Source organism: Ylistrum balloti, unplaced genomic scaffold (assembly GCF_031769215.1).
Source record: "Ylistrum balloti isolate Yb309-2 unplaced genomic scaffold, AGI_CSIRO_Ybal_v1 Utg369622, whole genome shotgun sequence".
NCBI classification, from domain to species: Eukaryota; Metazoa; Mollusca; class Bivalvia; order Pectinida; family Pectinidae; genus Ylistrum; species Ylistrum balloti.
The window spans coordinates 1005585-1027743 of record NW_026781892.1 but is presented as its reverse complement, the minus strand read 5'-3'; the positions used below and the strand labels follow the sequence as shown (position 1 = coordinate 1027743).

Genomic DNA, 22159 nt, shown 5'->3' with positions numbered 1-22159 from the left:
GTCAAAATGTAGGTCACAGTGACCTAGTTTTGAAACATGACACACCACCTAACCAAAGTGCACCAATATCCCAAATATGAAGATACGATGACAGGTGGTGAAGGAGACAGCCTGATCAGGTCAAAAAAACAAAAAAAAAGAGCAATAAAGTATGTGACTATGACCTACTTTTGATACAAGGCACAATGCCTCACCCAGGTGAACCCATACTCCAAATATGAAGCCCCAGTACTGACAAGTAGTGTAGGAGATAGAGACCGGACAAACTTGTTCTTTGATATAGGTCACATGTCAAAAATGTAGGTCAGAATGACCTACTTTTGATACGATACACTGTCTTAACAAGGTGAAACTATATTCAGTTCCCATGACACACCAGACCTGTAGTGACCTTGAATGTGGGTTAATGTCATCTATTCAAATAGAATAGATCGGTCTTCACCTAGTGAATTGTGAAAGCATTATTTTGGTTCAATTATTTTTTCATTATTTTGGGGCCTGCAGCCAGACTGACAGACGTTGTGCCACTGGCATACATAAAGTTGTACACAGTGTCTGGTTTACAATGCTGAAGAAGTGCAACTTGGTGACTGAAAAATTACATAAAAATTTGACAGGTTTTTGAATGAAGACTGAAAAAAATATGTTTTAAAGTTATAACAGCATCAGCAAACATCATTAGTGATATCAACGGAAATAACAGTTATATTTCTGTATGATTACAAATACCCAGTTTTTATAAAAATAATGACCCAAAAACCTCTTAAATAAAATCACTCAATCTAAGAACAAACACCACTCAAACAGAAAATTGGTCCAGCTGTAATCAGCCTAAAGATAGAGACAACACCAAACCACAGACACCCCATCATCACATCTACCTCTCTATATAACAGCTGTGTAACATGCAGAACTTACCTTCTTTAGGTCTGCCATTTTGTTCTTTATACCTGTGTAAGCCTTCTTGCCTTGTGACTTGACCTAGAGATACAGGAAACACAATAATTAACACAGTCTGTCAAATCCAAGCTTCCAATAAGGGTGTTTAGTACTCAACGTGGGCAGGCAGGGGATTGGTTGCTATAATGGCCATACATCTTTGGCAGGAAGTGAGGGAGAATTACAGTGCATACAAACTTTAGAGAAGGCTATTTGGCACAACTCTTTTTGAGGAAAGGAAGTGATTTGGAAATGGCTTCTCATCTAACGCTTTGGTCAAACAGTGGCAGACCAGCTTGATATACTTTCACAATCTTGGTATTTGTCTTATTTCTTTGACAATAAGCCCATGCCTGGTAATGTGTATAAATAAACACTTCTGTGAATCAAACTTCGCTGATTCAAATTTCTTGATCTATCAATTCAAATTTCTTGATCTATCAAAGTCTTTGGGTTTATTGTCCTATGATAAGCATTGAGTAAGAAGTAATGTGTTGGCCCCCCGGGTTTATTGTTCTGTGATAAGCCCATGCCCTGACTTCAGTAAGAAGTAATGTGTTGGCCCCCTGGGTTTATTGTCCTGTGACAAATCCACGCCCTGACTTCAGTAAGAAGTAATGTGTTGGACCCCTGGGTTTATTGTCCTGTGATAAATCGGGGCCCTGACTTCAGTAAGAAGTAATGTGTTGGCCCCTGGGTTTATTGTCCTGTGATAAGCCCACGCCCTGACTTCATAAAGAAGTAATGTGTTTGCCCCCTGGATTCATTGTCCTGTGATAAGCATTGAGTAAGAAGTAATGTGGGCCCCCTGGGTTTATTGTCCTGTGATAAGCCCACCCCTTGACTTCATTAAGAAGTAATGCGTTGGCCCCCTGGGTTTATTGTCCTGTGATAAGCCCACCTTCTGATTTCAGTAAGAAGTAATGTTTTGGCCCCCTGGGTTTATTGTCCTCTGATAAGCCCACCTTCTGATTTCAGTAAGAAGTAATGTGTTGGCCCCCTGGGTTTATTGTCCTCTGATAAGCCCATGCCCTGACTTCAGTAAGAAGTAATGTGTTTGCCCCCTGGGTTTATGTCCTGTGATAAGCCCATGCCCTGACTTCAGTAAGAAGTAATGTGTTGGCCCCCTGGGTTTATGTCCTGTGATAAGCCCATGCCCTGACTTCAGTAAGAAGTAATGTGTTGGCCCCCTGGGTTTATGTCCTGTGATAAGCCCATGCCCTTACTTCAGTAAGAAGTAATGTTTTGGCCCCCTGGGTTTATTGTCCTCTGATAAGCCCACCTTCTGATTTCAGTAAGAAGTAATGTGTTGGCCCCCTGGGTTTATTGTCCTCTGATAAGCCCATGCCCTGACTTCAGTAAGAAGTAATGTGTTGGTCTCCTGGATTTCCTGAAAGATGTATATGGTATTAATGACATTTCAAGAATGTGTTTTACTACCATAACACATATAATCCTTTGAAAATGTAACTTTTAAAATGTTTTCTGTCATATATTTATTAGATACACAAATATCTGTATTCATGAACATATTAAACACCAATGATAGGTAAAAATGGGATTTCATAATAGCTTCACGCAATCATATCCAGCATCATAGAAAGCATATGTAATATATCACACAGGCCATATACTACCATCATACAGGACATAACTACCATCATACAGGACATAACTACCATCATACAGGACATAAACTACCATCATACAGGACATCATCATACAGGACATAACTACTATCATACAGGACATAATTACCATCATACAGGACATAACTACCATCATACAGGACATAACTACCATCATACAGGACATAACTACTATCATACATGACATAACTACCATCATACAGGACATAAACTACCGTCATACAGGACATAACTACCATCATACAGGACATAAACTACTATCATACAGGACATACCAGGACATAACTACCATCATACAGGACAAACCTACCATCATACAGGACATAACTACCATCATACAGGACATAACTACCATCATACAGGACATAACTACCATCATACAGGACATAACTACCATCATACAGGACATATACTACCATCATACAGGACATAAACTACCGTCATACAGGACATAAACTACCATCATACAGGACATAATTACCATCATACAGGACATAACTAACATCATACAGGACATAACTACCATCATACAGGACATAACTACTATCATACAGGACATAACTACTATCATACAGGACATAACTACTATCATACAGGACATAACTACTATCATACAGGACATAACTACCATCATACAGGACATCATACAGGACATAAATTACCGTCATACAGGACATAAACTACCATCATTGACTAATTACTACATGAACTATCACACAGGAAATTTACCATGATCTACCAAAAATAACTGTATAACGACAGATATGTCACGAAGAAACAGACGTCATTTATACAGTCTTCTATGACTTCACGTCGAAATGGTTTCACTTGTAGTGTAGCACAACAATGCTGTTCTACCTGTGACGGAGACTGACCGAGATGGTGTTGTTAATGACGTAAATGATGAGAGTCAAAGAGGAATAGAAGTGACACTAAAAACAAAGGACTGACAGATGTGGTACAGAAAGGTCTGACAAAAGTTTGATTAACAAAGAAAATTAAACTGCGGATGCAGAATCTGAATGATCAAGATGGGACAGTGTTTTGACAAAGAGTTTCACTGAATAAGATAGGACACTGTTGTGATAAAGAGTTTAATTGATGTAAATGTGACATCGTTAAGATGTTTGACTAACAAAGATGTGACATCACTTAGATAAAGAGTTTAAATGATGAAGATGTGCCATTGATTTGACAAAGAGCTTGGCCGTTGAAGACTTGAAACTTTCAACAAAGAGTTTGACTCACAAAGATGTGACACTGGTTTGACAATGAGTTTGAATAGCACAGGTATAACTTTGTTCTGATAAAGAGCTTGATTGATGAAGGCCTAAATATCATGTATACATAAATCCATGTCGCAATATCATCTGAACCTGATAATCACATATCAAGTATAACCAAATCATGCTCCAGATTAGTGGTGATTGGTGACGTGCTGGTTCAGCATGGGATCTCACACATAATAGGTTATGATGTGTAAAATGGTAAAAATCCAATTCCTAATAGTAATTCCCAGTATTAATATCCTATCATAGTATTATACTCCTGTATATTAGTGTATGATACTGTTAGCGACAGAACATCCACACTAAACAAACACATCTTGTTCTTCACTTTAAGTATATGTTTGTCGACTATAGATCAACATCCAGGCTGATTAATGTGTCATTACTGACCACTAGGTGTTATTATATCTCTCTAGTTTACCATTCCAATGCAGTGTTAATACATGCATGGTATACACATTTAATTGATTCCACAAACCTGACTAAATAAGAACCGAATGATAAAATGTTATACTAATTGATTCCACAAACCTGACTAAATAAGAACCGAATGATAACATGTTATACTAATTGATTCCACAAACCTGACTAAATAAGAACCGAATGATAACATGTTATACTATTTTGAGTTTACATTAATACATGTACAGTGTATATAAACTGAGGACATTTCTTTTCAACACTAAAAGTAATTACATATGGAATTCATAAATTGTCTTACAAACAAATGTTAAAATAATCCTTAGCTTCAAAAAAGGCTATCCTCTATATGATAGTTTTTTTTATCATTTCATTATATACATTAATATGATACCCAGTAACCTTACAACAATATCCATAGATATGGTCAGTACCCTTAGAGATTGACCTAATGTCCAGTTATATTGTAAATGGTAAGTACTGGTAGGGATTGACCTAATGTCCAGTTATATTGTAAATGGTCAGTACTGGTAGGGATTGACCTAATGTCCAGTTATATTGTAAATGGTAAGTACTGGTAGGGATTGACCTAATGTCCAGTTATATTGTAAATGGTCAGTACTGGTAGGGATTGACCTAATGTCCAGTTATATTGTAAATGGTCAGTACTGGTAGGAATTGACCTAATGTCCAGTTAATTGTAAATGGTCAGTACTGGTAGGGATTGACCTAATGTCCAGTTATATTGTAAATGGTCAGTACTGGTAGGGATTGACCTAATGTCCAGTTATATTGTAAATGGTCAGTACTGGTAGGGATTGATCTAATGTCCAGTTATATTGTAAATGGTCAGTTCCCTTAGGGATTGACCTAATTTCCAGTTATATTGTAAATGGTCAGTACTGGTAGGGATTGACCTAATGTCCAGTTATATTGTAAATGGTAAGTACTGGTAGGGATTGACCTAATGTCCAGTTATATTGTAAATGGTAAGTACTGGTAGGGATTGACGTAATTTCCAACCATGGTAAATGGTCAGTACTGGTAGGGATTGATCTAATGTCCAGTTATATTGTAAATGGTCAGTTCCCTTAGGGATTGACCTAATTTCCAGTTATATTGAAAATGGTCAGTACTGGTAGGGATTGACCTAATGTCCAGCCATAGTAAATGGTCAGTACTGGTAGGGATTGACGTAATTTCCAACCATGGTAAATGGTCAGTACTGGTAGGGATTGATGTAATTTCCAACCATGGTAAATGGTCAGTACTGGTAGGGATTGATCTAAAGTCCAGTTATATTGTAAATGCTCAGTTCTGTTGAGGATTGACCTAATGTCCAGTCTTTGTAAAACATATAAGACACAATTATACAATATCAATACTAGGCAGCTTTGAACTGACCAGTTCTATATTTCATAAACAAAAGAAATGTTCCATAAACAGACAACATTTTTACAGTTCCCATCTACAAAGGAATCATCTACAGACACCAAACTATCATCTCTAGGTGGTGAAGTAAGACTATGGAATCATCTACAGACACCAAACTATCATCTCTAGGAGGTGAAGTAAGACTATGGTATCATCTGGTCACAAGGAAAGTAACATCATTAATCTGTTTGTGGTTGCATTGGTTTTACCATTCCCAGAGCTTCTCAAAAAGATGTTAGGACAGTAAAAAAAACATGACTATTTTAACAAAATGTAAACTTAAAATCACTATATATCTAGATGATGGTATGATCCTGTATCATATAATGCTGTAGCTAACAAACTAACATCAAACCCTACCAGGACTAGTTAAGTTTCTTAGCAACAGCAATATGTGTTACACGGCCATAACACCTTTTTCTAAAGCATCACAGAAATGTATCTGCCTTGCAGTGATGTTATGTAGTACAGGTTGACCATCCTAATATCAGAATTTCCAATGTTTCAGATTTGTTTACTACTTCGATCCTTCCCCTAACACATGACACAAACAAAAAAGCGGGGAAACAGGAGTACAGGGTTACTTAATATACTGGTGTACAACACTGGACATGCAAAATGGCTGACTTACAGAATGAACGGCGTTAGACATAACTGGTGCGGCCTGTGGATAGATATCAGGTCAGAAACAAAATGTCAGCTCGGTGACAACCCAGGTAATGTGATAAAAACAAAATGTGTGTGACATACAAATAATCAGGTATGTAACTGCAGTTATCCATCTCTGTCAGGAAAACTGCCATTGTACAAGTTATAAATGCTATTAACAGAGGACGAGACACTAGTTACAATCATCTTTTCTAAGTCTGAAATATAGTAATCTTATTGTTATTTAAAGAAAACTAATTGTGGATGCTGTTAAAATAGCGATTTGAAAGATTGCGGCATTATTTAAGCAGAAAATTGCCGCTAGAGGGCTCTAACTCTTTTCGATATTTCAGCCAATGAGAAGGCCAGGACTGGTAAATTTTGTCTGCAAGGCCATCGCAATAGGCTATATGTACTGAGTACGTTTAGCCTAAAAATGAACGTGTAAGAAAGGAGCACTGAAATGAACCATTTAATGATATAAAGAAGCTAAGTTATGTTTCAATCTAGGGTTGAAATTCTCCTCAAATGGGACAAAGTTGACATATTTCTTAATGAATGTAAGTTTGGGTCATAAAAACAGCATCTGTAATAGATGGATCTATATTGTCATGTACATTCTGACAAAGTGACCGATCAGAATCAGTGGTGATCACCAAATCCTTTCATCCTGATAAAACTGAAAAAGTTCTTTTATATTTTAAATATTTCTCTCATCAAGAGATCAAAATATTTAAACAGAAATGGTACATGTAACCCATCATACAACACTTATCACCAAATCAGGATACTTAATGGACATCATCAACAGTTTCCATGGTTACAAAAAAGTGAGGATTACCTTTGGAGTGACATGTAAGTGATGAGGTCTGAACTTAACCACAGTGTAAATAGTAATTACAGGAATGTAGTTAGCGGTTTGAAGTATCCAGGTCTTTATTCACAGATTTTGGGAGATTTGTAAATCATCTATTTTACCTTTTCTTTAATGCCAGCCCAAATGTCTTTTCCACCTTTTTGAAATTTATTGCCTTGTTTCTGAAAACAAAACAAAATATTTATAACAGGGGCATTGTAAAGCATTCCTTCAACACACTGACATAATATTGGACGGTTCTTCTATTGGGATAGAGAACGGAGGTCATTACTGATTCATTGTCTAATACTAGATGATACTCCCTAGAATGGTTTTTCACAAATTCATAATATGTTATACCTCGACAGTGAAATAGATGGGCAGACATTTGTTATATTCATCACACCCCCTGCTAATACTCGTGTGCAGTTTCTAGTCCAAAAAATATGATACAATATTACCTTCATATTAGAGAGCCACTCTTTATAACGTGACTGAGTATTGAGCTTGTCTGCATTTTGTAGGGCCTCAGCCTCAAAGATGTCACTGAAACCATGTCCACAGTTGAGCATGTCTAGACGTTCGTTGATAAACTACAAAATCAACATAAATCCCACTGTGACATATCTACTTTCACACTATATTTTCATCTCCTACTATATTGCATATTAATGAGAATTTGATCTTTATTTGAAATGTAGGTAGAAATCTTCTCTCTGATATTTTTTTTTATATAGAAATCTACCTTTGTGTATCATATATGTAGACATAAATCTGCCATCCTGTATTACACATGCTAGGAATATGCCCTCATGCATAGTATTATATTACAGAAATCTGCCCTTGTGCATATACAGATAGAAACCTTATCATGTATTGTTATGTATAAAAATTTGCCCCCATATACTATACAATGAAATCTGCCCTGATGTATATAGATAGAAATCTGCCCTGATGTATATAGCTAGAAATCTGCCCTGATGTGAATCATCACAGATAGATACAGATAGAAATCTGCCCTCATGTATATAGACAGAAATCTGCCCTGATGTGAATCATCACAGATAGATAGATAGAAATCTGCCCTCATGTATAGAAATCTGCCCTCATGTATATAGAGAGAAATCTGCCCTCATATATATAGATAGAAATATGCCCTCATGTATAGAGATAGAAATCTGCCCTCATATATATAGACAGAAATCTGCCCTCATATATACAGATAGAAATCTGCCCTCATGTATAAAGACAGAAATCTGCCCTCATATATATAGATAGAAATCTGCCCTCATATATATAGATAGAAATCTGCCCCAATGTATATAGATAGAAATTTGCCCTCATATATATAGACAGAAATCTGCCCTCATATATACAGATAGAAATCTGCCCTCATGTATATAGACAGAAATCTGCCCTCATATATATAGATAGAAATCTGCCCTCATATATATAGATAGAAATCTGCCCTGATGTATATAGATAGAAATCTGCCCTCATGTATATAGATAGAAATCTGCCCTCATGTATAGAGATAGAAATCTGCCCCAATGTATATAGATAGAAATCTGCCCTCATGTATAGAGATAGAAATCTGCCCTCATGTATACATATAGAAATCTGCCCTCATGTATATAGATAGAAATCTGCCCTCATGTATAGAGATAGAAATCTGCCCTCATGTATAGAGATAGAAATCTGCCCCAATGTATATAGATAGAAATCTGCCCTCATGTATATAGATAGAAATCTGCCCTCATGTATACAGATAGAAATCTGCCTAATGTATCATAATCATTAAGACACCAATTTGTCTTTTCTCATGCATGTATAATTCACATCAATTTTTTTACAAGATGTCAGCACGGACATGCTGACATGTCGATATCATAATCTACACAACAACTGATTTGATACTGCTGTGAAGTGGGAGATCTTTGTGGTAAACAATGTAGGTAGTGATAAGTATGCTGGTTACCTGTTGAAATATTTGTGGTAAACAATGCAGGTAGTGATAAGTATGATGGTTACCAGTTGAAATATTTGTGGTAAACAATGTAGGTAGTGATAAGTATGCTGGTTACCTGTTGAAATATTTGAAGTTGAAGCATATTTTCAAGGAATGGCTGCATGGATTGAGGTCGCGAGAGTACAAATGCTTCAGGGTCAAAAGTGATAGGTTCTCCTTGTTTGAATCGCAGTGCATCTCTGTAACAACCTGTCAACAGAACCAATCAGAACAGGTAGGATATCGAGGAAAAATAAAAAAAGACTGTTCAATAAATATTACAAAATCCAGGAAAATTACAATGAAAACTGAATTACCACAACAATTTGAAATGAAATCATTAATAAAGTAACCTTTTATATACAGCTCAGCTAACTGTATACTGTTAAGCTTACCTATGAGTCGTACTAAAGCCATAAGGAATGTTCTGGGGATGGCGTCACCTGATGTCTGCATGGATATCCTCACTTTGTCACCCTTTAGGTGGCGTTTCAGATATGATGACTACAAAAACAAAGGAAACAGAGACTATCTATAACAAAGTCAGGAGAGGGTGACCTGTCTCGTTCAAAATCATGTCGCAATCTTATCATGGTTGTAGAAACTTTTACCTAAGTGTGATGTAGACAGCATTCTCTCAACACATAAACATAAGTTTGAGTGGTCTGGTGGCACAGTGGCAACACATATACATAAGTGTGAGCTGTGGTGTGGCACAGTGGCAAAACATATGCATAAGTGTGAGTTGTGGTGTGGCACAGTGGCAACACATATACATAAGTGTGAGTTGTGAATTGACACAATGGCAACACATATACATAAGTGTGAGTGGCTGGGTGGCACAGTGGCAACACATATACATAAGTGTGAGTTGTGGTGTGGCACAGTGGCAACACATATACATTAGTTTGAGTGGTCTGGTGGCACAGTGGCAACACATATACATAAGTGTGATTGATTGGGTGGCACAATGGCAACACATATACATAAATTTGAATGGTCTGGTGGCACAGTGGCAAAACATATACATAAGTTTGAGTGGTCTGGTGGCACAGTGGCAAAACATATACATAAGTTTGAGTGGTCTGGTGGCACAGTGGCAAAATATATACATAAGTGTGAGTTGTCATGTGGCACAGTGGCAACACATATACATAAGTGTGAGTGGCCGGGTGGCACAGTGGCAACAAAATTGCCCTTCACCTTGGTGACCAGGGTTTGATTTCTCATTTGAACTGATAGGGTATGGCATCACCTGCCCTACTACATGGGTTTTCCCCAGGTACTCTGGTTTCCACCCACAGTAAAACTCCTCGTTCATTTCCATCAAGGCCAATAACAATAATTAATATATACTGATAGTTTTTTTTATAATTGTTGTAAAATAGATAATATTCATATATATTTTTTCATAAGTTGTCGTAACTCGAGGGTAATATTTTGAAGTTTAAGGCTCATGCTACTCTAAAATCAAATAATGCCAAGGGTTAAGATAACACTGTTTACATCACACAGAAGTACATGATTATTTTTCTCTTATATTATCTGTTGTAAAATATTGAAAGTTGTTACAATGTATACATCCAACATCATCAGTTACCTATAATATATGTGTAAAAACTAATGATATTGCTGTGTCGTCCTTTTCCAAATGAGAGACAGATTTATTTATCTTTCTCAAGTAAACAAAAGCATAATATTATCAAGTGTGGGAAAATGCTTGTCTATATCTACTCTTAATACAGATAACGCTTACGATATCAGACGGCAGATCCTCGAGGTCATCGTGCTCTGTCTGTACGGTGTTGCTGTCTACATCCACTATAACAGCATCACCTAATTCAGACATCTTCATTTTCTGTAAGAAAATTAAAACAGATGTAGTCACAACATACAGTAATTACAAGTAAATCACTCCAATAATATGATGGTAATCACATATTACACAATTTGTTATTATGTTTTATAGCCGGTGTTTTCTATTAATAGATCATTTAACTGATGTCTTGGAAACAGTAGAAACCAGCCAATCAAAGGGGCTGTAAATTATCTCCTACAGCAAAGAGCCAATCAAAGGGACTGTAACTTATCTCCAATACCATGGAGCCAATCAAAGAGACTGTTACTTACCTCCATCAGTGTGGAGTGTACTCCTATCACGTATGGCATGGGTGCACTGAAAAAATTGAATTATAATAACTGTCTAAGGCAAGTCAAAACACCTAGGGCTTGGGTAAAAAGTAATTAAAGCATTTACCATACTTCTTACAATATTATTTTGATTTTTATAGATGTGATATTTGTTAAAAAGAAAAAAAAACACTACATAATTAAGAATTGGATATGCCAAGTATTCAAATTTATACAAAGAAAATTAATTTGAAAACAGTCATCTCCAGTTCATTCAATCTCTCTCAGATTTAAAGATGTTTCTTCCTTGTTTCTAAAGGCAAAATTGGCCTATCTCGCTAGTCAGTTTTCTGTCCAGTATCTTACTGAACTGATGTCACAAACTTGGACTGCTTGACTTTTCTGAATTAGCTTTTTTAACCTTTAAAACAAATACAATTCTGATGACCTTATGCATGGCCCTTGGTTAATATTCAGTACCTTTGATACAGACCAGAGCTCAGTTTGCTGGCAGATCACCTAAAATCCCAGATCTGACCTTGGTAAGGACTAGAATGACCTTATTGGTGTTACCTGAGGTAATCTAAAAGGTGAGCTGGAAGTATGGGGATGAAGAGATGCTGCCAGAACATAGGGTACAATAGAGACACTGAGGCATGGATACAGGCAGTCAAGCGTGACAGGCGACGAGACGTCACAACGATTCTTCTCTCATTCAGCATACTAAAAATAATAAAAAAAAAACAATGATTTCCTGTTAACATCAATTTATATAGAAGTTACACTTGTTAATACGTGAACTGGAGTAACTTGAGAATCTTACCTGGCAAACACAATCATCATGTTGGCAGTATCCAGGGCATTGTAATACTCTGTTAGGTTTCTCTGTAAACAATAAAAAACAGGGTCACCACTCTAACTTATATACAACTAGAACATGACAGGTCAGCAAGGTGCTGCTATGTGACTGTTATGAAAAAAAAACAACAAACTGACAAATATATTCAACAATCTTACTTTTTCTTTGTAATAAAAGTGATCTTGACCTTAGAACTTGAGATATCAAAAGCAATAGCCCAAGCAAGCACTTTTGGTAAGGAAGCATTGTATTTAGACTGGCCAAAGCACACTCAAGTCATCCAACAGAAACTGATTATAACTAATAGCTACAGTGACCTTAAGGAACCCAAGTTATATCATGAAAACCAATTATCTACTTAGTGTATCATTAATCTGGACCATTGACCCTGGGGCCTGAAAAGCAAGCCATTTTGTAAGGAAGCATTATATGAGGTTTGAGTTTGATTGGCCAAAGAAAACTTGAGTTATAGAAGGGAAACTGATTTTTCTATTTATAGTAACAATGACACTGACCTTTGACCTTAGAAAATGTAAAGCAATCCCAAGCAGCCACTTTCAGTAAGGAAGTACTGTATGAAGTTTGGGTTAGATTGGACAAAGCAAACTCACATGGAAACTGATTTTCTATTTATAGCAACAGTAACCTTTCACCTTGAGAGATGAAACGGTACATACCCCAAGCAAGCACTTCCTTCAAGAAGACTTGACATAAAGTGTGAGCGCCATGGCCCAACAATGTTTGAGATGCTTTACAGAAATAAAAAAAACAGACAGATAGACAGACAGACAGACAAGCTGATTACTATAGGTCACCACATCTCAATGCAGGCCCTGATGATTGAACTGCCAGAAGTGTACTTACATTTGAAGGTATACTTGGTAGTTTATTTACTTCTGGAGCAGTGAAGTTCAACATCTGTAAATGAATAAAATCTTTATTATAACAGTTAAAATTAATTCTAGGATATATTTCATTGGTTGCTAACATACATTTCCATAGTTGCCAGGACACATTACCATTAATTTAGTATTTTAATCAAAGATACAGCTGATCTTTGACAGGCAACTACATTCAGATTGGCTGCAATAGAATAGGGACATTGATTGGCTGCTATAATACACGAATAGCATTGTGTTGGATACCTACTTCCTGATTGGCTGCTATAATACAGGTATCGCATTGTGTTGGATGTCAAGAACGCAGGCACATTTTTTTGTTATTGTGAATGGTGAGTAAATTGGTCACGTGTGCGTATGTGTGTACGTGTGAAGAAGGACGGGTAGTGCATGGGCTGGACAGGTGAGAGGAGTGGCCATTGTTTGGCAAAGCTGTTTATAATTAGTTTCCCAGCCATGATTCGTGTGTCATGAAGCCCAGATATCTGACTGGGGTAAGTATTCTTTCTATCTTTCATAAATTGTTGTTTAGTGGCTATTTCGTGCCATATTTTAATTGTCCCTATTGCCGGTCAACCAATCTATCGATGCGTGTCCACTCGAGCGTAACTATTTGCTGTTATAGTATACAGGTGTGTTGGTTTTAAATGTCATAATTAACAGTATTAGGCAATTAGGATTTATGTGGTATTATAGTAAAGTAATGTGTTGATATGTACAAGTAATTTAGTTGCCTTTAAGCCTATATTTCGCTTAATAACGTTATTTTGTTTGAGTAGTTTATCTATGGAAGCCCTGAGTAGTAGTTGTATTTACCTGTGCAAGGGTTGAGTGCGCGCAGGTGTAAAAAGTACGGAAGCCACTCAGTAGCATATATGGTTGCGGTGATACGTGCGTTTTGGCATTATTATGAAAACGCATCCTAGAATTTAATATGTTTGTAGGGGTATATGTACAATTAGGTTTGGTTATTATAAAGGGAAGTAGAATGGATGGTAAATTATATAGTTAGTTAAGGAATGTCTTAGTTGGATTAAAGTATGGATGTGCGTGAGTGTTTATGATATTTTGTCATGTTTATTATAGCTTCACACGATGGGCAGACAACTAAGTTAGGCTACCCAAAGCCTGCAACAGACTGGTATGCAACAGACTGGTATGCAACGGGGCCGGCCAGTGTTGCAACAGCAACTACCAGGAACACAGTGGTCAGCTACCAGGACTATAATACAGGTATAGTGTTGTGTTGGCGGGCTATGCAGGCAGTGTTGTGTTGGATATTCTGATTGGCTCTATAGAGGTATAATGTTGTGTCTGATAGGCATATGCTGATTGGCTACTATAATGTGTTAGTGTTGTGTCTAAATTTTGTTGGCTCCTATAACATATTGTTGTGTCACCTACTCCTGATTGGCTAATAATACAGGTATAGTGTTGTGTTGGATACCTACTTCCTGATTGGCTACTATAACAGGTATAGTGTTGTGTCAGAAATGTGATTGGCTACTATAATAGTGTGTGTGTTGGAAGAGACTGTAATATAACATTTAGAGGCGTGGAAGATAGAGTAGGTAAATGCAAGTGTGTTATTGTCTATATTTAGTGTATGTAGTGTAAATAAACTTGTATATATATGTATTGCAGTATCTGTTGTGGTTTTTTCCCGTGAGTGCCGAATCCTGATTGGCTACTATAATACAGGTATAGTGTTGTGTTGGATACCTACTTCCTGATTGGCTGCTATAATACAGGTATAGTGTTGTGTTGGATACCTACTTCCTGATTGGCTACTATAATACAGGTATCGCATTGTGTTGGATACCTACTTCCTGATTGGCTACTATAATACATGTATCGCATTGTGTTGGATACCTACTTCCTGATTGGCTCCTATAACAGGTATAGTGTTGTGTTGGATACCTACTTCCTGATTGGCTACTATAATACAGGTATAGTGTTGTGTTGGATACCTACATCCTGATTGGCTACTATAATACAGGTATAGTGTTGTGTTGGATACCTACATCCTGATTGGCTGCTATAATACAGGTATAGCTTTGTATCAGATACCTACTTCCTGATTGGCTGCTATAGTAACTGGTACACCAGGAGCTGGAACATCCTGGATATATGCAGCTCTTAGAAAGGATGTCATATCTCTCTCGTAGTTGTGGTTCAGCATCTCTGCCAACTGGTTGAGCAGATTGTAAAAGATCTCGAACCAAGGGAAGTAACTGTAATATTGTAATCAGTGAATCAGATTTACGGCAAATGGTACATTAAAGAAAAAAATAAACTTTACTGATTTTACAAATTGTAAAACACCACATATCAATCACTCTTGTTGCCCAAAATGAATGCCACAAGGAGTCTTCCTTAGAAATACAAAGTTTATATCTATATTGTCAGGCAGGTGACACCATTTACATCACATCCATCGGGGAGATCAGCGTCAGTTGCATAAGTGATAGGCGAGTTTACAGTGTTATCATTACTGTGCCTGACTGCCATGTAGGTAAATCAAAACCAAACATGTTCAGCTAAATCTATGGAAGTTCCTAGCGTACTGACGCTTACCTGACGATACACAGACATGTTTGGGCCCCAGTGGCGTGACGACAAAACACAAACTTCAGGGTACTATCTATCTCTGTAAGCACAAATGTGAAGTGGTCCACTGTCGTCCTGTAATGGGGTAAGACACCAGTTAGCTTGGTTGTCATAACATTTAGAACTCTCATCTTCAAACTACTGAAAATCTTCCAATGTTTGGGTATGTACTTTTCTGCCTATCTATTTACAGTTAAAAATAAGTATAGGTCATAACACACAGCGTTGATGCGGTAAAATAATTGATTGGTAAATGAATGACACAAAATGATAAAACATAACTTTGATCTCAATTCTATTAAACCACAAATATGTGGATGGTCTAATATTCTTTTGAAGGCAACTAAAATACATAAAACATATTATGATAATAGCAAATAAAAACACTGTTTTAAAATTTACTTGGGTGCAAAATGTTTCTTTGTAGTGAGATATTCATTCAACATAAAAAAACACAAAATAAGGATTTAAATAAATTTCTTTAAAAGTCTATATTAATATTTATAAACAAAAATGGACTTTTAATTAAAAGAAAATACAAACCAAAAAGAACAGAAATAAAACAGTGACAGAGAAAAGCAGTTGCTGGTTTTACTATACATTACAATATACTATATGGAGGTGTATGAGAAACAGTCTTTATCAATGACACAAAGACTGATGTTGTTAGTTCACTATACTAAGTAAAACTAAATACTTTTTCAGTTTATAAGTCTGGTTGTATTTGTAAAACGGTGAAAATGTTTCATGGGAAAGATACCTGGTTTAAATAGGATATATACTTCATGTAGCTTTAAATATTGTGGAAAAGTATAATCACAAACAATCATTGGTTTAATCACTGATATCATACACCAGACCTAAATAACAGGGTTATCTGTCAGGAAATCACTCCCCCTCCAGGCTTCCATACACCAGACCTAAATAACAGGGTTATCTGTCAGGAAATCACTCCCCCTCCAGGTTTCCGTACACTTGACCTAAATAACAGGGTTATCTGTCAGGAAATCCTCTCCCCACCCCAGATTTCAATACACTAGACCTAAATAACAGGGTTATCTGTCAGGAAATCACTTCCCCTCCAGGCTTCCATACACTAGATCTAAATAACAGGGTTACCTGTCAGAAAATCACTTCCCCTCCAGGTTTCCATACACTAGATCTAAATAACAGGGTTATCTGTCAGGAACTCATTTCCCCTCCAGACTTCAATACACTAGACCTAAGTAACAGGGTTATCTATCAGGAAATCACTTCCCCTCCAGGCTTCCGTACACTAGGCATAAATAACAGGGTTATCTGTCAGGAAATCACTTCCCCTCCAGGCTTCCGTACACTAGGCATAAATAACAGGGTTATCTGTCAGGAAATCACTTCCCCTCCAGGCTTCCGTACACTAGATCTAAATAACAGGGTTATCTGTCAGGAACTCACTTCCCCTCCAGACTTCAAGCCTCGTTATTTTGTCACTACAAACTTTTTAAACTTTCGTATTATTTCACCTCCATAGACAGCAGCACAATATACTTTGTTAAGGCTAAACTCAAAAACATATTAAGAGACAGAAGTATCTGCCTCCATTACTACATATTAACAAGTAAAATCACAAAAACGATTAATTCTATCAGTAATCCTAAGATGAAGGTTCTAGAAATGAGATGATATGGGGTCCTGAATCGAATGTGAAATACAAGGATTTGTTTCATTTGAAGGCACAGATTTCCTATCAAGCAGCAGATGCAGTGATGACAAAATAAATGAGATTTGTTTGTACTTCTCATCAAATCGATAGCAGTTCCTGGTTAAATATCATTCCAAAGTAACATTTTCCACTTTCTACTAAACAGAAAATTTTATATAATACAGTACATTGTATATAATAAACATGTAAGCAAAGGAATACAGTACTCTGGAATAACTATCATCTTCTACTCTAGGTGTATAATAGAATCAAAACCATTAAATATTTCTAAGTATATATATGGTACACAAGGTGACCATCCCCTTGGAGTAGTTCATCATGGATGTCAGCCATTGTATGTGAACACTGAACTAATATATGTATAAACAATTCATCACAGTCTACAATGCTTGTATGGTCTGTGTTCAAGGAATCTATGAACAGACTACCCAGGATTTACCCCTTTTTTTGTTACAAAAAGGGGTAAATTTTCAAATTATAGGATTTTACTTTTTGGTATGAACAGTTATGAAACTGACTTACATTTATCTCTGTCTATTGAACATAGTTTAACTTGTATATAACAATAAAACCCTTAAAAATCCATCACATGGTGACATTACATACCGAATAGTACCATAAGATCTGGATCATATATAGCAGGATCTGAATCACAGAACACAGATCAATACCACTTAGCATTGCAGACTCTGACAACTGGCTGATTTTAACCTTGTCTCAAAAACACTCTGTTCACATTTTTTCCTTTCTATTTCTTCGATATTTTTATTCATACTTGATAAACAAATGTTTATGCTAGATCAAACATTGAGGTAAAAGTATGCAGATATATAATGTTGATGAGAGAAGGTTTTTAATAAGACACACAGAAATAATTAAGAACAGACAGGTGTACCACCGAGACAGTCAAAGCTGGTGGCACGCAGATCAGAAAACTTACGTGTACCTTTCAGTGTCGCATGGAAACGCAAATTTGGGAACAGACTTAAGAACTTCCTGTATAAAATAGATTGAAGTGTTAACAAATGTGTTTAGCAAATCAGGTAAGTTAATATCACAGTGATTCATTTATACCTGCTCCAGTTCTGACTGAAAATTCTGGTATGGTCCAAAACAGGTAAAAAAAAAAACATGACTTTTAGGAGAGAGCATGATAGTTTTGACAAAAGCTTCTATCTGGAACGAACAGCAGGGATGACAGATTGAAAATACGTAAAATTTTATGCCATGGACTGCTTCATAGGAGGAGCATAATAACCTTTATATAACAACTTTTTTTGCAAGATGGATGTAACTTAAGTTCCTCTTTTAGCTTTCATAGTAATTAGTAGCTAATTAGGATCAGTTTCCTAGTGATATGGAGTATCTGCTTGTGAAATAGTAAGATACACAAGTGAATGTCACTTCTAAATGAAATTAAGACACACAAGTTATCTCCTTTCCTTATGAGTGTTCTACTCCCCAGGTTACAGCTCTCTCTTGAATGTTTCTAGTTACGTCGTATACTACTGAAGTTACCTCCCTTGCTTTATTGTATCTAGTATTGTCTTATACTATACTTGTTAAAAGTACCCCCCTTACTTGAGTAAATTTAGTATTGTACACAAGTTATCTCCTACCTTGATTGTATCTGGTATTGTCTTCTACTGTTAAGTTACCTCCCTTCTGAGTTCTTTGATTGTATCTAGTATTGTCTTATACTGTTAAGTTACCTCCCATCTCAGTTCTTTAATTGTATCTGGTATTGTCTTGTGCTGTTGAAGTTACCTCCCTTCCCAGTACTTTGAGTGTATCTGGTATGGTCTTATACATGTACTACTGAAGTTACCTCCGTTCTTTGAGTGTATCTAGTATTGTCTTATACTGCGCAAGTTATCTCCCTTCTTTGATTGAATTTGTGATTTAGTAATGTATTATACTACACAAGATACTCTGCCCTTCAAGAGTATATAATATTGTCATACACTATTAAGTTACCTCCCTTCCTTGAGATATCTAGCATTGTGTCATAATATATAAGTTACCTTCCTTTCTTTCATAATGTATAATACTACACAGGATGCTCTCCCCTTTATGTGTATCTAAAATTGTTATAAACTATACCAGATGCATTCTTTCTGGACTTAATCTAGAACAATATACATGTGTTGTACTGCTGATGAACATTCTGGCAGTAAGTTGTCTGCCACCTTCCAGTTAATGAAATATCTGATGCATTCCTGTTCCCTGTTAATGAGTGGTCTGATACATCTGTGTTCCCTGTTAATGAGTGGTCTGATACATCTGTGTTCCCTGTTAATGAAATGTCTGAAGCATTCCTGTTCCCTGTTAATGAGTGGTCTGATGCATTCCTGTTGCCTGTTAATGAGTGGTCTGATACATCTATGTTCCCTGTTAATGAAATGTCTGATGTATTCCTGTTCCCTGTTAATGAGTGGTCTGATACATCTGTGTTCCCTGTTAATGAGTGGTCTGATACATCTGTGTTCCCTGTTAATGAGTGGTCTGATAAATCTGTGTTCCCTGTTAATGAGTGGTCTGATACGTCTGTGTTCCCTGTAAATAAGCTGTCTGATATATCTGTGTTCCCTCTTAATAAGCTGCATGATACATCCCTGTTTCCCGTTAATGAGATGTCTGATACATCTGTGTTCCTTGTTAATGAGATGTCTGATACATCTGTGTTCCTTGTTAATGAGATGCCTGATACATCCCTGTTCCCTGTTAATGAGATGTCTGATACATCTGTGTTCCTTGTTAATGAGATGCCTGATACATTCCTGTTCCCTGTTTATGAGATGCCTGATATATCTGTGTTCCCTGTTAATAAGCTGTCTGATACATCCCTGTTTCCTGTTAATGAGACGTATGATACATCTGTGTTCCTTGTTAATGAGATGCCTGATACATTCCTGTTCCCTGTTAATGAGATGCCTGATACATCCCTGTTCCCTGTTAATGAGATGTTTGATACATCTGTGTTCCTTGTTAATGAGATGCCTGATACATCCCTGTTCCTTGTTAATGAGATGCCTGATACATCCCTGTCCCTGTTAATGAGATGCCTGATACATCCCTGTCAATGACCTGTCTGATACTTTCCTGTCAATGACTTGTCTGATACTTTCCTGTCAATGACCTGTCTGATACTTTCCTGTCAATGACCTGTCTGATACTTTCCTGTCAATGACCTGTCTGGTACTTTCCTGTCAATGACCTGTCTGATACTTTCCTGTCAATGACCTGTCTGATACTTTCATGTCAATGACCTGTCTGATACTTTCCTGTCAATGACCTTCCTGTCAATGACTTGTCTGATACTTTCCTGTCAATGACCTGTCTGATACTTTCCTGTCAATGACCTGTCTGATACTTTCCTGTCAATGACCTGTCTGATACTTTCCTGTCAATGACCTGTCTGATACTTTCCTGTCAATGACCTTCCTGTCAATGACCTGTCTAATACTTTCCTGTCAATGACCTGTCTGATACTTTCCTGTCAATGACCTGTCTTGTACTTTCCTGTCAATGACCTTCCTGTCAATGACCTGTCTGATACTTTCCTGTCAATTACCTGTCTTGTACTTTCCTGTCAATGACCTGTCTGGTACATCTCAGCTTACAACTTCTCTTGTACATTTTTTAGGATGTCTTTACATACTTACCTCATCACTGTAGTCTCTGGGATAACTTTGTATCAAAAAGGGTTCTGTAATAAAAAAAAAATGTATCATTACTATAATTACGGAATTAGTAGTTAGCAATGAATGCACAAATATATCAACATCAAAACTTTTGTATATAACCAATCTTCCATATTCCATTTACCATTTTCTCAAGAATCACACCTTGGCAGCAACTACCTCTCATCTCAAAACATACCATTTCTATCTTTGGTTGAAAACTGTTCTTATTATACAGACACCAAAATAATTGAACACTCGAATTGTATTTACATATTGAATGCTTCTACCTGAGTAAATGAACATCACAGAGTCAATAGAATTTTTTTTCTGAAGTTTTATCCAAATCTGATCTAAAGGGCAATTAAATATCATGGTGATACACACTACAGACTTAACAAAAGCACTAGCACAATGTGTGAGTGAGGTATCTGTGTCAGAATGAAAGAATAAATCAAATTAACATGCTGATAGTACCTTCATGTTCTCCATTGGCCTTGCCAATCTCCATGAAAACTTCATAGATTTTCTCTGGCTTATCTCTGATTTGGAAAAGAAGAAAATGTTACCTTAGGTTAGGGCATATCTTCAAAAAATCCAAATGGCTACTTACTATAAAAATGAAATGTAATACATTGTAATAATCTACAAAAAAAACATTGTGGTGTGTTAATGGCAGTCATTATCAATCATTTCTAAGTTATTTTTTGACAGTAACATCAATAATGAACAATTTCTGAATAACACATAAAATTGACAGTTTCACAACCATGTGGCAGACATTTTGTTCTTGTGAATAGTCACAAAAAGTTACAGGCTGAAAAAACAACTAAGGAAAATTTAATGAGAAGACTTATGCAAGACACTTGATAACATCTCTTCAATGCTTAGTAACAAAAACCAAGCTAGTGAAAATGACAAATGATGAAACTGTCAACTGATGACTTCTTATGTTATAAGAGGTTTTATGTCTTAGTTTTAGCTTGGAATTAAATAGTTTGACTATGCAAATATTCTGGAGAAAGAAGAGCAA

At 36.5% G+C, this 22159-nt stretch overlaps 1 protein-coding gene across 5 annotated transcripts in view; it reads right to left on the bottom strand.

The window, feature by feature from the left end:
- The window catches only part of LOC132549731 (DENN domain-containing protein 1B-like), a 48293-nt gene that overhangs the window by 25374 nt on the left and 760 nt on the right, over positions 1-22159 (bottom strand). For 2 of the 5 annotated variants that reach the window (XM_060213689.1, XM_060213712.1), the window contains exons 2-17: positions 21604-21668; positions 21109-21152; positions 18384-18439; positions 15709-15816; positions 15206-15365; positions 13097-13150; positions 12197-12258; positions 11947-12096; positions 11374-11419; positions 11000-11101; positions 9639-9747; positions 9320-9453; positions 7697-7828; positions 7358-7417; positions 6363-6395; positions 919-981 (exon numbers count right to left, since the gene is read on the bottom strand). In XM_060213689.1, coding sequence (XP_060069672.1) covers positions 919-981; positions 6363-6395; positions 7358-7417; positions 7697-7828; positions 9320-9453; positions 9639-9747; positions 11000-11101; positions 11374-11419; positions 11947-12096; positions 12197-12258; positions 13097-13150; positions 15206-15365; positions 15709-15816; positions 18384-18439; positions 21109-21152; positions 21604-21668 — 1378 coding nt within the window. Of the gene's footprint in view, positions 1-918; positions 982-6362; positions 6396-7357; positions 7418-7696; positions 7829-9319; positions 9454-9638; positions 9748-10999; positions 11102-11373; positions 11420-11946; positions 12097-12196; positions 12259-13096; positions 13151-15205; positions 15366-15708; positions 15817-18383; positions 18440-21108; positions 21153-21603; positions 21669-22159 lie in introns of those variants that run through there. The other 3 variants (XM_060213697.1, XM_060213704.1, XM_060213719.1) reach the window with 3 other exon arrangements.